Consider the following 18432-nt stretch of genomic DNA (forward strand, 5'->3'; position numbering starts at 1 on the left):
CACACATCTACCTACAACATTTCAGACATGAGCTGTGATATAATATATTTAGTTTCTATGAGGTAAACATGTTTAAGGTATCCCAGAAAGATCTTTTTGCTGCAGAACAGGACCTAGAGGACAAACTGGCAGAAAGTAGTTAATGACATATATCACTCTTCTTCTTAGCTAGAATGTTTGTGTCTGGTGCAGTACATATTTAATAAAACCAAAGCACACAAAAAATCTAGGTAACTTCTCTTTCTAGCTCCACCAAATGTGCAGTAGTTGCATCTTCCTTCCTATAGCTGGATCATTAAGAAAGGAAAAAATACTGGCATATTAACTACATTTCTATTAACAATGAAAATGGTAGAGGAGACTTATTTATCCATGCAGACAACTCAGAGCATATCACCATCAGAAGCCTTAGTTTTTCCTCAGGTATGTTTAAGATATTGCAGCTACAATGTAAGCAAAGATTCATTGATTCTGAACACCAAACATGTTCAGACTTAAAGACACTTAAAGAAAAAGTCAGGAAAGGCTCAAAATAACTGGCCTGTAGTTACATAATGAAGTTAGGTATGACTGAACAATTTGGCTTCTGCTTTCTTTCACCTTCTAGATAAACTCTATCTATCAGAAATACCATTATAGCTGGTAAGCTGATAAATGGGTTATCTCACATGAGAGAAAACCCTGAAAATTCCAAGTAAGTTAAATAGTCGGTGCGGCAAGAAGCTTAATTTCTGTTTTGAGATCTAACTTTGAAGGATTTGCACTTGAAAAATAGGTTTTTGAAGTTAATCATGTTGTCAAACATGATTCTTCACAAAATATCTTTCCCCGCAGAGAAAAGAATTTAAATCCAGCAAAATCTACAGCCTTCATAATCAGATTATTAACCTTACTGTCCTTCAAACACTGTGAGACGTGTGGTCTTTGGAGTAATCACAAAAATCTTCAGTTCACTGGGCACATCTGGGGTTTGGATTAGCCTTGTGTCCTAGAGTGACTTTATGATGTTTGTATCCCCAACAGTCTGCTCTGTTCATGTTGGATATTGTGTTCTGTGCCTTTAAGAGTGGTTCTGAGAGCAAGGGGGGAGAAAGAAGCAGCGCGGAGTTTGTTTTGAGAAGCAGTGTTGACTCCTACACATTCTGCTCTTGGACTGTGTTCACCTCAGGCACGGACAGCAGCAGCACCTCTTTGCTTTTAGTTGGTTTTAGCTAGCTGAGGCAGAGACGCTCCCTGGACTGTTTTTTTTCTTGGGACTGTTTAAACCTGTCCTGGACTGAAAAACCCAGAAAAGCATCCGGAGCTTATACCTGCAGCCCACTGGGGCCTGGACCTCGGCATTCTCCAGTGCCAGAGGGACTGATAAGAGACTGAGAGAGCCAAGCTACACCCACAGCAAGAACTTTGTCAATTTGCCATCTCACTTCAGAACAAGAGGTTTTATTGTTTCACATTATTCATTTTTTGTGCTTGCAGGCCCTTTTTTTTTGTTAAATAAATAGTTTTTTCCACTTTTCTCTGAGGAGATTTTCTCCCAGACCAGTTGGAAGAGGGGACCCTATTCGGAGGTTTCCTCCCAAATTTGCCCTAAACCAGGACACCTTGTTTTGTCTTTCTCATGTTTTGGAAAAGAAGAAATTGAGACAGTCTATTTGTCATGCAAAGTGAGGGAAGCACCTGCTCCGCTCCTGCAGGAAATGTTTCAGCCATTCGTTGCACGAATTTATTTCAAAGCAATATCCTAACAGCCAAAGACTAAAATACTACTATGAGCATGATAAAGAACAAACATAATTTATCAGCTGGCTGAAGGACAACGGTTTCTTATTGAGATTCTCCTGAAGGCAAAAAAGAAACAAGAATTTTCAGGGATCTTCCCTGTGAAGACAAGAAACAGCGCAGTTAAGATAACCCAGGTCTTCCTCCAAAGTCTTCTAAATTATGTCAGGAGAGAGAGCCATTTGTGGGCAATCACATTGAACCTCTACGTCCTTAGTTCTACTTTTAAGCACCTGCAACTTCTGGATGAACAACCTTTTCTGAACAAAGAGAAAAGAGCAGAAGAGTATGAAACTTTGTATCAAAGGTAGTACCATTTCACTGAAAATTTCTTTGAAGCATAAGTCCTCTAGTAGTTGTATTAAGATAGCTAGACTTTGAATGTGTATTTCACAGTCAGCCCTTAACATCTAGAGAAACAATTTTTCATTCTACCTGCAGAATTTCCCTTTCCAAGATCAACTGGGCATTCTAAAAGATTTGGTCAAAGAGTTCTTCTGTTAAAAGCAGGAGCAATCAAACAGAATTTGTTTTCCTTGAACTCTTAGAAAAATCACCTTTGTTTCTAGCACAGTCATTTCTTTCTAAATTCTCATGAAATCACTCCCTAGATAGAGGAGGAGGGGAGTACTTGCAAAACCCCTTAAGCACCATTTTTAGCACTCTCATTTCTTTCAGAGAATGCCTTTTGTTATCAAGAGGGGAAGGGAAAAAATATAATCCAGTAATAACATTTGTAAAAATGAAGACTAATGGTTTTGGACATAAAGCAGGTAGGAGAACTCCACTATCAGGTGAATCTTAGAGAAATTCTTAAGAGACATCTGTATTTTGTGTTTAATGACCTGCAAAGAGCAAGGGGAGAATCAGAAAAAGCAAACATAAAAACTTCTGAAATACCCTTGACAGGCTCTTATTAACTTAAAACACTTCTAAGTTTTTGGGGAAGTTGTAACACGCACTTAAATATACAAGTCAAAAGCTAAAATATACCTCTTGTTGCTTTCAAAAAAAAGACTTCTTGGGCTTGAGCCAGCATAATAAGACTGAGAGTCCCAACTGTGTCTGGAGAGATGTCCACTGTAGGTTCTCGATTCAAGGCTGACAGAACTGTGTCTTTAATGTGTTGAAAAGCACCACTAGCAAACTAAGTAAAACAAAATAATATATTATCATCCATCCTTTTCATATACGTTTTCTCACTAACAAATATAATACATATAAAAATATAAAGAAAGTTTATTTGGTGTATAGTCTCCCATTTATTGTTTAGCTGCTAAAAACTCCTTGTGATCTGACCTCTTGTTCTTGTAGCAACTTAAAATGAGACACTTATCATGACAGATTACAAATAATGGTATTTTGGTTACACTTAACAGCCTAAGATTTTAATACATTCCAGAAAGTAAGAGATTATTACTTATAATACTTGTGAAAACTAAAATTTATACTAGCTGAAATTATTAAAACTTAAGCTGAATATTTAGTTACCAACTCACTTAAGGGAAGGAGTATGGGGAACGCTATAGAATTATATCCTTCGAATCTGATAAATAAATATAAGACAAGACCAGGTCCACAGCCAATCCATCCCTGCAATTAAGAGCAGGAAAATACATACATATATATTTTTATACATGTGTATATAGTTTCAAAATTGAGAGATATTTTGTTTGATGTTTTAAGAATACAAATTCTGAATTCATAAGCAGAAGCAGGGAGCCTCTGTACCTGATAGTGCTTAGCTGCAGCTTTTAGTCCTTCGTCGTTATCCAGATTCTGTTCTGCTGCAATCTGGCTTGCCAATGCTCCACAGTTGAACAAAACACAGGTCTTCTCATATCCCAGACTTGCCAGAGCTGCAGGCAAGGCAGACAGTTAGCCAGACTGTTAAGAAAATAAACTTCAGCCGTCTAGCATCCTACAGATGAGGCCAACACTACTATTATCAGTAAAGGTATCGATGGTTTCAAGGAAAAACAAACCTCCAATCTTACTCAACTTTTTAAGTTGAAGTCACCTTCATTCTGAACGCTTTACAAAATCTAAGTTAACACTACCGTGAAATGTTTCCATGTGAGCAACTACAGAAAGAGACACAAAGCATAAAAGCAGTAGCATGAAAAGGTATATAAAATTATTCCAGTCTTTGTAATTAGAGTGCAGCTTTTTGGCTCTTGAAGCATTACCAAGCAGTCATCTGAAATATGAACTTGCATATGAACACAATAATCTCTTTGCAATAACTGACTAATTACAAAGACTTTTACATGTTCTGTTTCCTATCTATTGAAATGTAGGGGAAATTTCACTTTTAAAGCTATTCTTTCAGGCTGTAAATGCTGAAAAATATCTTCTTTATAAGTGTACTGAAACAGTTAAGGATTTACTTAATTAAAACTTGATCTCACTAGACAGCAGTGGAGACTGTGCAGAAGTGACTCCTGCAGTACTTCATAGGCCCAGAGGATGGAGCCCACACTTCTAGAACTAGAAATACCTGAACAGGAACCATTTTGAATATTAACTGCTTCCAAAAGGTTAGCTGCCCTACACAAGTGCTTAAAAAAAACAAATACTATAGATATCAGTCTCCTACCAGTGTAGTGCCTAGACAGCCCCCTTGGAGAACAGAGAAGTGACAAATAGTGAATTTTCAATTTCACAAACCCAGGTACAGTTATCCTTAAAACATGAAGGTACTAAAGACATACATTTGTTTCATTTCACTGACATCCAGCCTCCTTAAACAGCTACATATTTATCTAACAGCTCTCTGAAGCTTCTATTTTAGTGCTCACTAACCTGCACTAGGTTTTCAACAAGCAAGCCTAAATCTGACATGCCATTTTTCCCATTTGTTTCCAAATGAGTTACACTATCACAGTCACTATTTTACCTACATAATCTCCCTTCTATAAGTTTATTTTCCATAATTTTTGTCAGAATAAGGTCCTGAACTCAGATAAAAGTTATTTAGACTTTGAAAAGACTAAAACACAAGACAGGAAAGAAAATATGGCTTGAAAGTTTCTAAAGTGCAGAATTACTTTATACTCTGGACTGCACCTCAAGCGTGATTTACTGTAGCAATACAGATTTTCCACAGGCTCATCTGTTTATGGCACTGCCTATAAACTTGGCCAATATATTTCAGATTACGTGAACTCAGTCACTTTTTAAGCAGTCACAGCACCTGTCAGTCACCACTGTGATACAGACTTGGGATCCAGGGGAAGGTGTGGAGCAAACAGTTTGGCACCACAGCAAGAGCCAGAAGTACTAAGTCACATCCCTGCATTTTGTTGCCACAGAAACCTCAGGAATTTTATGCTGAATTTCTATCTGGAAACCTCTCTTAGAAGTTGAGAAATTTTGCTTCCTTGATTACTGATAGCTTTGCCCTACACTGAAAAACCTCACAACCAATTCTGATCTCCTTTTGTTAATTTCTTTCCACCAAGATCTGCTTTAAAGTTTCAAAACGACCCTTATCCCACTGTTTGTTGACTGAGCATTACTCACATCTCAGTTAAACACTTCTTTGATATTTGACACAGACTGCTGAATAAATCTCTGGCCATCTACCTCACAGATTATTTAGACTAGTATATAATTAACCTGCAGACAAGCAAGCTTCCACAAGCTGCAGTAACATCACATTTATTCAAATTCTTACAGTAATCACTGTTATGACTACTGATTTTTTTTCCCCACAACTATTACAGATCTCTAGTAATTCACAGACTATGTTTACATCATAACTAAATATTCTGAACTTTACAATGAAATAGATTCAATCCTCATTAAATGTTAGGCTCAAAGAAAAAAGAACAAACCACATTCTGAGGGAAAAAAAAATTTAAAAAGCATCTTCAGGAAAGTTTCCAATTATCCAGGACTTCTTAGAACAGTTGGAAGAGAAAGCAAGGATCACCTGAGTATGCATAGGTATGTGGTGTACTGTTACAGACATGGTTCACACGAGCACAGTACACATGTGTATTCAGAACACAGAAAACTGCAAAGACTTCCAGTAGTTGCTAATGGAGAGCTGTATAAGCAAAAACTTTAATAAAAATAAAACCAGAGTAAAGTTCAAACATTTTTTTCAGGCTTTGTCTGGAATTTCAAAATTGCAATGGTCATCTTACAATGCAGATCATGATGAACACTTAGGTATAAATAGAAATACTAAGGAATGATGACACACAACTGAATGGCTCCTCACTTATTCAAAAGGATTTAGTCTTACTTATCTATTGGCAAATGTCCCAAATCCATTTCATGACCCTGAATTTGTAGTGCAGAATTGTCTATGACTCAAACAAATCAAGATAACTCATTATGTTTATGGGAAAAATAAACATTTTTTTTTCCTTACAAGTGTTCAAATCTGTAAGAAAATATTTCAAAAAGAAGTGATAGAAGAGTAGCTTTGGAGCACAGGTTAATACTTCTATTATCTTGAACAAACTGTATTATCAAGATTAGGTTACTGAAGCCAGATACCATCACTCCCTTTCTGGAGTGGACTCACTCACTCATAAGCACACTTCATAATGATCTCGCTCAGTTAGAACATGAAGAGCTGCATTACCCAAAATCTACTGAATCTTAATGTTAACATGAATAATTTTGATTAATATCTATTGGAGTTGTTCCCACAAAACATCTGAGAAGCAGACAGTACAACTGTGATCAGACTGCACATCTATTTGTGCCTCTGGAAATCTAACCTAAAAATCACAATTTTGTAAAAATTCTTTGCGTGGTGCTTATTTGTTCATTATCAATGCTGAAGTGATTAATTTGTTACCAATACAATTCATTTGAAAGTGATGTTGAGAATGCTAGAAAGACTACTAATTCTACTACATAAAAATATTCTCAAAGTTTACTATTGTTAATACTTGACTTTTTGGTATATTCACATACCCAATTTGGCAGATCCTCCAAACAGCGATCCTTTATCGAAAGCATCTTTCCATGTAAATGTTACACAGACCTGGAAGTTGTGAAAAAGAAAGATCTTTACCTCTAAAATCAAATATAATCTTAAAATACCCCAAATTTATGTATTTAGCCCTTATATTCTAATTGCATAAAATATTTCATTCACTTAATTACAAACATTCTGGAAGTTTCAGGAAATCATCAAGAAGCATTCAAAACAAAATTATGCTATACTTTTTCCTTCCTGTTAATTTGCTCAAAACATTTCTAAGTAGACAAGACAGAAATTCTCAGAATTATTTTTCAGCTCTGTTCCTATTCTGAGCAACAGATAAATTTGTTTCCAAACAAGATACTCCTCTCCCAGTAAGACTGATGAGTTGGTATAATCCCAGTTTAAGGAAACCACCCAGCCAGGCAGTTTCCAGTGTGCCAAATTACCCATGCATTTGGAGCTGTCGTGCAATCCCAAAATCCACTCATTATGAATTCAATAGCAGTATTATCAGGAAATGTCCTCAAGAAAAAAGAATGCAGGTAGAAACAATGCATTTTATTTATAGGTCCAGTATATACCTCAGAGGCAATGCAAATACTTCACAGAATCTGCTTTCAAGTTCCACAATTCAATTTTTTATTCGTCTGATCAAGTAATTGTTGGCAACAAACCAGAAAAGATGGCAAACTTTCTCAGTTTAAAGTGCTTGAGGAGAATGTTCTGGTCCCAGCTGCATTGCTGCTTCCACTGACTACTTCTCCCCTTAGGTGGAACAGTTTACAGACAGGCAGATCTGGCTAAGTTTTCCAGTTTTCCTTGTCTCAGGGTTCGTAGATTACCACAGCAAAGGATTTGCTCACGGAAAACCAATGTGCAGTTCTTGGCTGCAGGCAAATGCAGCTACATGCAAAACTCATGTCAAAGTTAGAAACAGATTAAAATTACTTATAACCTGTGAGACTGAAAGAAATTTTTCCTTTTCATCATATTACCATTTAGGCATGATTTGTTGATTTGATAAAGAAATACAAATTCTGTCATATTCGTGAACACACTGAAAGAAAACCCACACCTTTTTCCAACAAAATACAGGAGCCTACAGCCTCCTATTCCAGTCTCCACCTGAAGAAGCCTTCAATAGGGAGAAATTAAACTGAATTTCTCTCTAGAGATATAATTTTAAAGAAAAACGGAAGGAAAAAAAACCCAAAGCCTAATGAACACCATACCTACATAAAAAATTATGTCATGCAGAGGCAGGAATAAAGTCATAAGCTCTTAAATGGATTATTCTGTTAATTGTGGGGAAGGAAATATTTGTTCTGCTTCAAAAAACAAAGATCATATTCCATCCATTCCTATAGGTTTTCCCACAGAAATTACAAATTTAAAATCCTTTAGAACATAGTACAAAACAGACTTCTTGGAAAGCAGAGAGTTGAAGAGGAATCAGTACAACCCAACTCTTGGTGCCCTAGACCACAGCAATCACCAGCCAAAGCCAAAACGTTTCTCAATCTGTAAAACAAAGTCAACTATGGCCACTAGAAATGAAGTTTCAGCATGTGAGACACTATGTGAGCAGTGACTAGAAAATAAACAGAGATTAGGAAAACAAGGCTCAGAGAGAGATTAGATGTCTTGTTCAACAGAAGTACTCGTTAGAGGATTAGGTACAGGCTTGGAAGTCACACATCATAAGTGCTATGATTCAGTAACTGGTTTGGGAGTCTCCTTACCTGATTTTCAGAGAATGGAAACTTTGGTTCAATTGCACACAGCTGATCATAGTATCTACAAAAAAAAAAAAAAAAAAAAAAAAAAAAAAAAAAAAAATAAAAAAAAGGAACACAGCTATTAGGTAAATGAAATCAATAGTTTGGTTTTATTAAACTGGCATATAAGGTAGGGAGAATGACAGAAACCCCACACACAAGTAAGTAAAGAAGCTCATTTGTAGCAATGGAGGATTTGCAGGACAATTTCTGTCTCAAGGGATTTTTTCAGTAGATGAACAAGTTCAGCAGAAGGTAGTTTTTCACAGATAACATGGGAGCCCTCTCTCAGTTGGAAGTAAAACAGTATCACAGACAAGGCTGATCCACCACCCTGATGGACAGTGGATTAGAAAAGAGTTCCATGCAAAGAGGTCCCTGTATACATACAGGCAGACAATGAGTACATTAAGTCATGCTGCAAAAGTAAATTAAGTACAGCATTTAACACAATATTAACATGTTACACTGTACTCTCCTGATGTGAACATTATAACCCAATTTCAATGTCTTTGAAATAGATGCCATTTCCCTTGCACAGTAACAACTGAAGAGACTAATCATTGATAAAATTCTTTAGTTGTAAACTTAATTTTCATTGGAATATATTCTAGTAGTCAGTGAATAAAACTCACAATTTCTCTGTGCCAATATTTTGTCTAGTTACAGTGGAAGATGTTAAGGAAAGGATGCCAGAAAGATAATATGCTGAGTATAGCACAGTCCCTCATACAATCTATCCAGGCAACTGTAAGGAATTAAATGTTTTCCTGAGTGGTGCCCTATACCTGCACCATCTGTTAAACGTGACGGGCTGGACACAGAATATGAAACCTTTAAACTGCTAACAACATATAACATGTGAAGCCTGTTTCCTATACTCTTCCTGTAGCATTGGCCATACAGGTATATGCTCAACATTATATTGGTCAAGTTGTTTTATAAAATATTTATATTCCCAAAACACAAAACACCTTGCAGTAATGGCTTTCACAGTCTGGGAAACAGGACTCACATTGTTCCCAGTTCCTGACACTATTAAAGACTGATCACAGCAGACACAGGCATGAGATGCATGTACAAAACCTGTGTTGTACAGACAGTAAACGTTTGTTTAAAATTCAAGAATTTTCAAAACTCATCTACAATAAAAATAGTGTTCATGTATTCTTCAGTCAATTGTATCTTTCTGACTTCAGCTGAGCCACTGCAATTTAAGACACAATATACCAAGCCATATCAAAAACTACAATAATCAGCAACAGGACTTCCATTAATAACTGAAGTAAATTGTTTGTAAGGATAAAAAAAACTCTGCAAATATTTACTGTCATAGCAATTTAATCAATATTAAACAACTTACCAACTTTGTGAAAGGTACAGTTAAAAATAATAACTAGCCCTGATGATCACTGCAACCTATATATTTAAATTGCCTTTATCTGGTCTCAACACACTTGTGTTCACACAGTATCACAAAGAAAAGGAGACTTTGCATGCTGTCTCTTCTTGACTCAATTTAATTTCTTAACCAAAAGCCATCACTAAAGCCAAGCTGTCTTCCCACATTCCACGATTACACTGTCCTCATCTGCCATGGGGATGGAGTAAAGGAGCAAAGCTTGTCAAATGTCCTTGTGAAGCTGGGTGTGCCCAAGCCTTGGCTCCCTGCAAACAGACTATTCTTTGTGTCAACAAAACCACAGACAAAATAAGCCAGAGAGGTGTATACTCCTAAATAGGGCTTTTCGTTTGGTTGGTTTTAAACAAGTTCAGAATTTATATTACTGTTTTCTTTACTATTTTAAGTATGTGATGTTGTTTCTTCCTATTAGAGAACTTCAAATTCTACTCAAGATTTAAGAGCTCTTTAAAACTCTGCAGACAAAAAAAAAAAAAAATCCCAGAACACAACCATGTGAAGTCTTTTAGCTTTGTAAATATATATTGTAGAAATATAAAAGTATACATAAAACTAAACATATAAAAATGGTAAATGAAGATGTTAACCACAGAACAGCACAAAACTATCCAGTACAAAAACAGAAAGTAACTACAGAAGGAAAAGCCACAATGGATGCACAAGTCAGTTACACACAAAAGATGACAGTAAATAAAAAGGTGTAACTTAAAACTCAATTTACAGTAATCTGAACTATCAAGATACAGAGAACACAGGGCACAACACAGAGGAGTGTTGTGTTTGGCTGTGCCAATGAGGAACTACAACTGCAGCAGTGAAAGGGGGGGCACATGTCAGCAACACAGCCCTAGTGCTCAACATACAGCAATCTCTGATGAAAATCAGCATTACACACTCCTAAATGCTAGTAAAAAGCAGCCATCAAGTGAATAGGAAGTCAAGGTTAAAATGTGAATTTAACTAAAATGTATGTCTTGCATTAAACTCAAATACTGTGTCTCCTCCAAAGAATCAAAGAAAAATCTCCTTCAAAAGAACATCAAAAAGACTAAAGATCTGTCTTTGCTCTTCAAGATAAGAACCAGAGTCCTGAACTCACAGCTCCAACTGCAACTTTCAGCCCTAAGAGAACTTGAGCATTCAAAATAAAACCATGCACTCCTCTCACCCCTCTTCTTTTTCCCAATTTTCTTTTTTAAAAACAACTGCAGGAGTTGTTAGCAAAATTAAACCAATTAAACTTGCACAAATATCCCATGTCTCCAGAAAAAGGAAATTAAGTACAGGTTATCTTTAATATTGGAGGCAGCTTCAATCCCTTGAAGCTATAATTATACTCAGAACTAAAAAACAAAAACAAAAAACCAGCACTAAATCAAATCTGCTATGACAGAATTTAAGGGGAAACATCTGTACCAAGCTCACCTACATCACCTTCAGAGCACACTCAGATTCTCACAAAACAAAGAAGGCTTGGAAGCAGGCTGAGGTATTTCCCAGTTACCCAGTGAAAAGGAGCACAGTCTGTCTCAAATCCTTCTCCAGGAGAAACATTTGCATTCAGCAGTTGAACAACAGCACATTGCACACTTTCAAGCTTTACTGGTCAATGCTTGTCTAGGAAAATGTATCTGCAACAGAGTTCATTTCTTCTACAGAAGAAAAAAATGTCTGTAGTGATTACTCAGCAAAACAAGGCTTCTATAAATTACAAAACCAAGGGCAAATCCTAGATTAGTTCACAGAAGACTAAACCCCCATTTCTTAACAGTTGTATGGTCTACAATGCTCAGCTAGGTGTTATGGGCTATAAAAAGCCACAAGGAAGTAAAACTACACAAATGGTAGCCATGTTCTAATTAGTTCTTCTAACCTTACTTCACCAACAATGTTTTAAACTCCAACTTTAATAAAATTAAGCATTAAGACTGAATATTGCTCTTAAATACCAACAGGAAAACATTGGGAGTCGGAGAGGCAAGGAGATTTTCAGAGGAAACACAAGGCATTTAGGCACTTGTGTATCTCAGCCAAATACTTCAAACTTCTGGATGTGCAGACAGTTTAAAACAACTGTGCCTTACAGAATAATTAAAATAATATATGTCAGAATATTCTTACAGAGTAAGAGCAAACTTATTTTCTAGAAGCTGTAGCAACTGTAAATGGTCAGACGTGGACCAAACATTCCTAATTTGTTAGAAATAAGAAAAAACATACATTTGATTGATTTATTTTCTCTAACTTAAATAACAAGTTAATAAGTTAATTCAGAACTTCATCTTATCTCACTTCCACTATATAAGGAACATATATTCTCTAGTAAAACAATTAAAAATGCAGATGTTTTAAGAGAGGAACATCTGCATGGGAGGGATAACATTTCACGTTTACATCAGTTCAGAGCCACATTCAACAGCTCCAGTCTACTGCAACAGCATCTGGGCCAGCTAAATTCATCTGCTGATCACCAGCAGAGAGAACAGATCACTCACTACATGTGAATTGGCTCAAAGTTGGTAATTATGCAATAGCAAGTGGTTTCCCTTGATTATTCAGAGGCAAAACCTGAGGTAAAGTTGTATATTGTGGATAAATTCACTTAATAATCTGCTGGACCTGAAAGATGGAAGTCCTGCTCAGCCTCTCAGTTTTCCATAACACTACTTCTATTTATTTTGCACCAGCTCTGATGTCCATCTGACCCTCCACTGAACTCATTCAAGTTGCTCAGAATGCCCCACGTACATTCTGCCTTCCAGACAAGGTGTAAGGATCAGACCTGTAAAGTGGGCTGCCTTCTTTTAGTGCTGCAGAGCAACTGTCAGGGTGAAGTCACACAATGTGGCTGGGCCAAACAGGGATTCCAGACAGAGACCAACAACAAAGCTGACTGGCACCTTCAGAAAAAGAAGCTCAATTGCAGCATGCAAGGGAACATAATAGCATGCCTTGCAATTTGACTAGCAAAGTCCCTCTTGCAGTTCACAGACGCTCACAGCTTCCCCGACCTTCAAAGGCATAAACACAAGTACCTTCAAAAGCACACACAGCGGCGGACAGAAATAGAACAGGGAACTACAAAGCTACTGTAAAACACAATCAGTAGAGTCAGAGCTTTTACAGCCCAAATACTCAATGAAGAGTTGATAAGCTCAAAAATCATCAGTAACCTATTTCACAAAACTCGCCTTCTTTTTAACAAGGCGCTTGTCAGAAGAGTTTGGGATCTCTCCAGAGATGGAGCCTCCACATCCTCCCTGAACAACCTGTTCCCATGCTCTGTCACCTTCAACATAAACAATTTCTTCCTCATTTCCTCCTTGAGGTACAACTTCTTATGTTTTAACTTAAGGCCATTGCTCCTCATCCTGTCAATGGGCACCACTGAGAAGGGACCAGCACCACTCTCTTAAAGGTCGTCTTTGAGGTATTGATCTGCACTAACAGGACCTTGCCCAGTCTTCTCCAGATTAAACAGGCCCAGTTCCTCATAAGAGAGATACTCCACACCCCTCATCATCTTTGTGGCCCTCCTCTGGATCCTCTCCAGTAGCTCATTCTCTTTCTTCTCAATACTGCAGCCCAGAAGCATTTTAGAGAGGACAATGGAGCTGTTAGTCCTAATGCAGGTTTTATGCACTTCACCAGGCAGAAGACACAGATGGATCTTTTGCTCATCTAACCTACAGTAACTCCAGCACCAGAGACCCCAATAAACTTTGTGATAGCAAACTAACGGTGTTAAGCAGAAAAAAAGAAAGGATGTGACTTTGCAAATACATTAAGAAGCTGCTAAACATAGAAAACAAAAGGAAATTATGCCGGTAACAAAATACAAAAACAAATCCACACACAGAACTGAAAAGGAAGTGAAAACAAAGCTGTAACTTCAAAAGGTAGCACTGAAAAGAAAGAAACGTCAATCCTCTATTTAAAAAAAAAAAAAAAAAAAAAAAAAAAAAAAAAAAACCACCAAAAAACAAACCACCAGTCTGTCATGGGTACAAATTGGAAGAGGGGAAATTTACATCTGAAGAAACTTCTTTCTGTGAGGAAGGTGAGGCACTGGCACAGGGACTTGGATAGGGAGGCTATGGATGCCCCAACCCTGACGCTGTTCAAGGCCAAGCTGGATAAGGCCTTGAGCAACCTGGTCTAGGGGGAGGTGTCCCTGCCTGTGGCGGGCGGCGGGAGGAAGGGGGAGTTGGGACTACATGATCTTTAAGCTCTCTTCCGAGCCCTTCCAAGTTCTGTGGTTTTACAACTTCTACCTACATCTACTAAGCAGAGCTACCAGCACGACACAACCCTTGGAAAGAGGATGTTGACGGGGACAGGGCCTCCCCCGCCCCGCGCTGCCATCATGTGACACCCCACGACACCCGAGCGCCACGGCGAGGGACCCCGGGGTACCGTAGGACACCCGAGAGCCGGGACGCACCCCACAGGCTGCCGGAGCCGGCCCGGCAGCCCCGGCCGCTTCCTGCCGGCAGGAGAGGCCGCCCACACCTGGGCCCGCCCGCACCTGGCCCCGGCCCCGCCACGCCCAGGGCCCGCAGCTGCCGCCGGGGCCCGGCGGGGAATCGGCGCTGTGGGAGATGAAGGAAGGGAGGGGGGGCTCCTACCTGAGGAGGGTCTCCAAGGCGCTCTCGTGCTTGTCGAGCGGGCGGCCGAGCGCGCTCTTGCGGAGCCTGCTGAGCTCCTCGGCGGCGCGGCAGTGCTCGGCCTGCGCCTCGGCGCCCGGGTAGCTCTGCTGAATGAACTTGCACAGCGGCTTAGCCAGGTCCACCTCCGAGGCCTTCTTAAGCTGCACCGAGATGAAGTTCGTCATGGCCGCCAACGCCGCCGCCGGGCGGGCAGAGCCGCCGCCGCTCCTCGCCGCAGCCTCGGGCTCCTCTTCCCGGTCCGCTCCGGGCCGCCGCCGCCGCCGCGCTTCCGGGAGCGCCGCGCATGCGCCCGCCCTGCCCCGCCTCCCTCCCGTGCCGCGCGCCCGGCACCGCCCCCGGCAGCGGGGAGGGCTGTGGGAGCCGGGACTGGGGGGGGCGGACCCGGGGAAAGGGGCTCCTGAGGGGAGCCATACCTGAGGGGGGCGGCCCCGGGGGAAGGGGCTCCTGAGGGAAGAGGCTCCTGAGGGGAGCAGGCTCCCGGGGGAAGCGGCTCCTGGGGGAAGGGGCTCCTGGGGGAAGCGGCTCCTGGGGGAAGGGGCTCCTGAGGGGAGCGATACCTGAGGGGGGCGGCCCCGGGGGAAGGGGCTCCTGAGGGGAGCAGGCTCCCGGGGGAAGGGGCTCCTGGGGGAAGGGGCTCCTGGGGGAAGCGGCTCCTGAGGGACGAGGCTCCTGAGGGAAGGGGTTCCTGAGGGGAGCGCCAGCCGTGATGGGCGCAAACCGAGGGGCCGGGTGGTGACCCGCGAAAGGCGGGCTCACAGGTCATCAAAACTTCACGTTATTTACACATATTAACAAACAAACAGCATTTAGTGGTTCTAAATCAAATAAGTTTCTTATTAATTAGGACTCAAATTCCTGTTTGCTTGTTATGCCTGTCGCTTGTGGTCGCTAATTAATCCGCAGGCGCGGTTTTTCCCTCCATTTGAGTCTGGGGTCTGCCGAGTTCTGCCGGCTTCGCTCGTGGTGGCTCCTGTCCGGACAGACCTTCTTGGGATTATCTTGTATTCCCAAAATTAAAGATTGGCAAGCGTGCAAACAGCCGGAATGACAGCATCGTTAGGGTTGGAAGGGAGATGATCTGGTTCAACCCTCCTGCCAAGGGAGACATAGAGAATAGGAGACATAGAAACGTGTCCGGGTGGGTTTGGAATGTCTTCAGAGGGGAAACTCCATGACCTCCCCGGGCAGCCTGATCCAGTGCTCTGCCACCCTCAATATGAAGAAGCTCCTCCTCCTGTTGACGTGAAACTTCTTGTGTTTTAGTTTATGTGTTTTAGTTTTAGTTGCTGGGCACCACCAGAAAGAGTTTGGCACCGTACGATGCTCACAATGCGATTATTTAATCATACCTGTCCAGCTATAGCTACTGATTAACAACTAAAAAAGGTACAAAATTTAATTCAGACCTTGAGGGACTCAAACCTTGAGGGGCTCAGTATCATTCCCCCTCTAAGACTATGAGATGCAGGGCTCAGTATCCCCGGGGCAGCTGCCTGAGGGGAATAGGGACACTGCTCCAGGATAAACCTCTGGTGTCGGTGAGTCAGCCCATCCCATGGGACCCCAGGAAGGCAGTGACCTCGAGCCCTCAAGATGTGACTGCGGAGCTTGGCTGTGGCAAGGGAAAACCTCACCGACTGGGAACACAAGCTGTGACAGGGCAGTGAAAGCAGTGGCCTTGAGAAAGGTACAGCAGTCAGGTGTGTAATGCCTCACAGGGTCCTGGTCTCAACTCACCCTGAAGGTTGCTGCTTTAAATAAAGTGAAATGCGGCTTCTCTGTAGCAAAAGTTGAGATGTCTTTATTGGCAGCAAAAAGAACAGATTCTTCTGTTGTGTAATCATGGATCAGCTGTTCACGTTATGCTGCTTTCTGCTGACTCAGCTCAGCATGGCTCGGGCAAGTGAAACAGGCACTCAGCCTGCCAAGGGGACCAACAGGGAATATTCAGCCCTGGTGCTCATCTCCCCCTTTCTTCTGCCCCTTGTTCCAGACAGCTAAGGCTCCAAGCCTGATATTTTCATAAGCTGCCAGGAAATGACACCATTAAAGGAATGGTAAAAGTGCTTTTAAAGTTACGTATTTGTTCTCATGTTGTAGCAGACCACGAGTTTTGCTGTAAAGCAGGTAATCATTCCGTACTGAAAGTGTTCTATACTAAGTAGAGCTGTCTTTGTGATCTTGTGAACGTCTAAAGTGGTGTGGCATAAGAGGAAAAGGGTAGAGCCTGGGAAATCAGTCTTAACCACTCCTGTCACCACTGGGAGGGGCAGCTTGTCCAGTATTAAACGTTCCTGCATGCAATCCAAAGATGCTGTGGCAGCAGCAGCCAGGCTTTCCCAGGCAGGGGCATAGGAAAGGGAGTAATGGAGTTGTTCTCCTTCTGCTGTGCCTAGTCACCTTCAGTGGGGCCCAAGTGGGTACCCTTTGGAGCTCTGCCAGATTGCTTCTGTTACAAACCTTTGCTGTACTCACAGAATGTGATTATATGTTATATAGTCTATAGTTATATAACTATATGTTAACAGTTACTGGGTGCACTCCTGCTCCCCTGCACCAGGTAAACCCCCAGCTCAACCAAAACCAAGTCATAGCTGACTTAATTTTACATTAAGAAAAGGTATTTTTGTCATACATGAATACAATAAGTAGGCAGTTGTGCCATATTCATATCTGGGTGAATTCCTCAGTGCTTGTTTCCCTCAAGGCTTTATTGCCCACATGCACTTGCAAGCATTTGGTCTCTTAGCTTGAGTTAGCCTTGCACTGGGCACACTTTCCTGCTCAGGGAAAACCTCCTCCCTCATAAGCTCACATTCTGATCAATCTTAAGATATACTCTTAAGTCTGGACAGTTTCCAATATCAAGACCTTCTGGAGTATAGTTAGCCTACACATCATTGCAAGGTATGTGGCTGCCTATGTATGGAAGCCATCAATACCTTCCAGCATAACACCCATAAACACGGAAAGGGTGTGAACAGGGAAGGGCAAAAACTGCAGCTATGAGATCATAGTTCTACTTTAGAGCCCCAGTGACCTTTAGATGGCTGTTGCTTAATGAAGGCAATGACTGGTACTTTGCATTCCTGAACATCTATCAACACAGCAGAGAAAATTTTCACTTTGTCTTAGAACAAGTTTCCAGAATTCAAACAAGCGATTTGCTTCTTTCCCACAGATTGATAAATCAGTACTCCTGAAGGCTTTATTCTGATTATTACAATTACAGTGTTAAAAGTAGTAATGACTTGTCTCCTTGTTACCTATGTCTAGTCAAGTACTATTTCCCAATTTAAAGATGAGGAAGCCACAGTCAGTACTTATCAGTATAGGGGCCATAATCTACATCCTCTGACTCAGAGTCCTGTGCTTTAAACAACAGACCATACTTCCTTCTTCAACAGATTTATGATAGTATCTAAGGGAGCCACTTTAAGACAAGTTCCCCTAAAATGTTTGAAGCGTGCAGCACAAACACATTAGAGCCACATTTAAGCCTTACCATGGTCATTGATACATTTCATTTTGCTGTGGACATTAGATGTCCTCAGCTTTCTTTTCTTTTTCCCCAGCTTTTCTTTTTCATAAATAACCATTTTTATTCTGTAGAGTTTGATCATGCTGCTTTATTCATAGCATAAGAATTGCCCTATAGCAATTGCACTAATTGCAAAGAGATGCTATAGCAAACAAATCAAAAATCAGAAAAAGAAAGTGATAAGGCAGCTAGTTGTTAATTTCATTCAATCTGATGGCCCTCTTGCCTAAAGTTTTATTTTATCACTCAGATCCAATCTCATTTTCATACTCTAACATAATTTTTTGGTG

At 40.6% G+C, this 18432-nt stretch overlaps 1 protein-coding gene across 2 annotated transcripts in view; it reads right to left on the reverse strand.

Moving 5' to 3' along the window:
- The window catches only part of PDCD6IP (programmed cell death 6 interacting protein), a 29179-nt gene extending 14329 nt beyond the window's left edge, over positions 1 to 14850 (reverse strand). The window contains exons 1-5 of one of the 2 annotated variants that reach the window (XM_083858840.1): positions 14560 to 14850; positions 8473 to 8527; positions 6718 to 6787; positions 3511 to 3638; positions 2773 to 2926 (exon numbers count right to left, since the gene is read on the reverse strand). In XM_083858840.1, the coding sequence (XP_083714966.1) occupies positions 2773 to 2926; positions 3511 to 3638; positions 6718 to 6787; positions 8473 to 8527; positions 14560 to 14765 (613 nt within the window). In that variant the 5' untranslated portion in view covers positions 14766 to 14850. The remainder of the gene's footprint in view (positions 1 to 2772; positions 2927 to 3510; positions 3639 to 6717; positions 6788 to 8472; positions 8528 to 14559) is intronic. The other variant, XM_083858841.1, reaches the window with a different exon arrangement.
- Positions 14851 to 18432: the final 3582 nt, after the last annotated feature.

Source organism: Zosterops lateralis (genome assembly GCF_965231275.1).
Source record: "Zosterops lateralis genome assembly, chromosome: 1".
Taxonomy (NCBI): Eukaryota; Metazoa; Chordata; class Aves; order Passeriformes; family Zosteropidae; genus Zosterops; species Zosterops lateralis.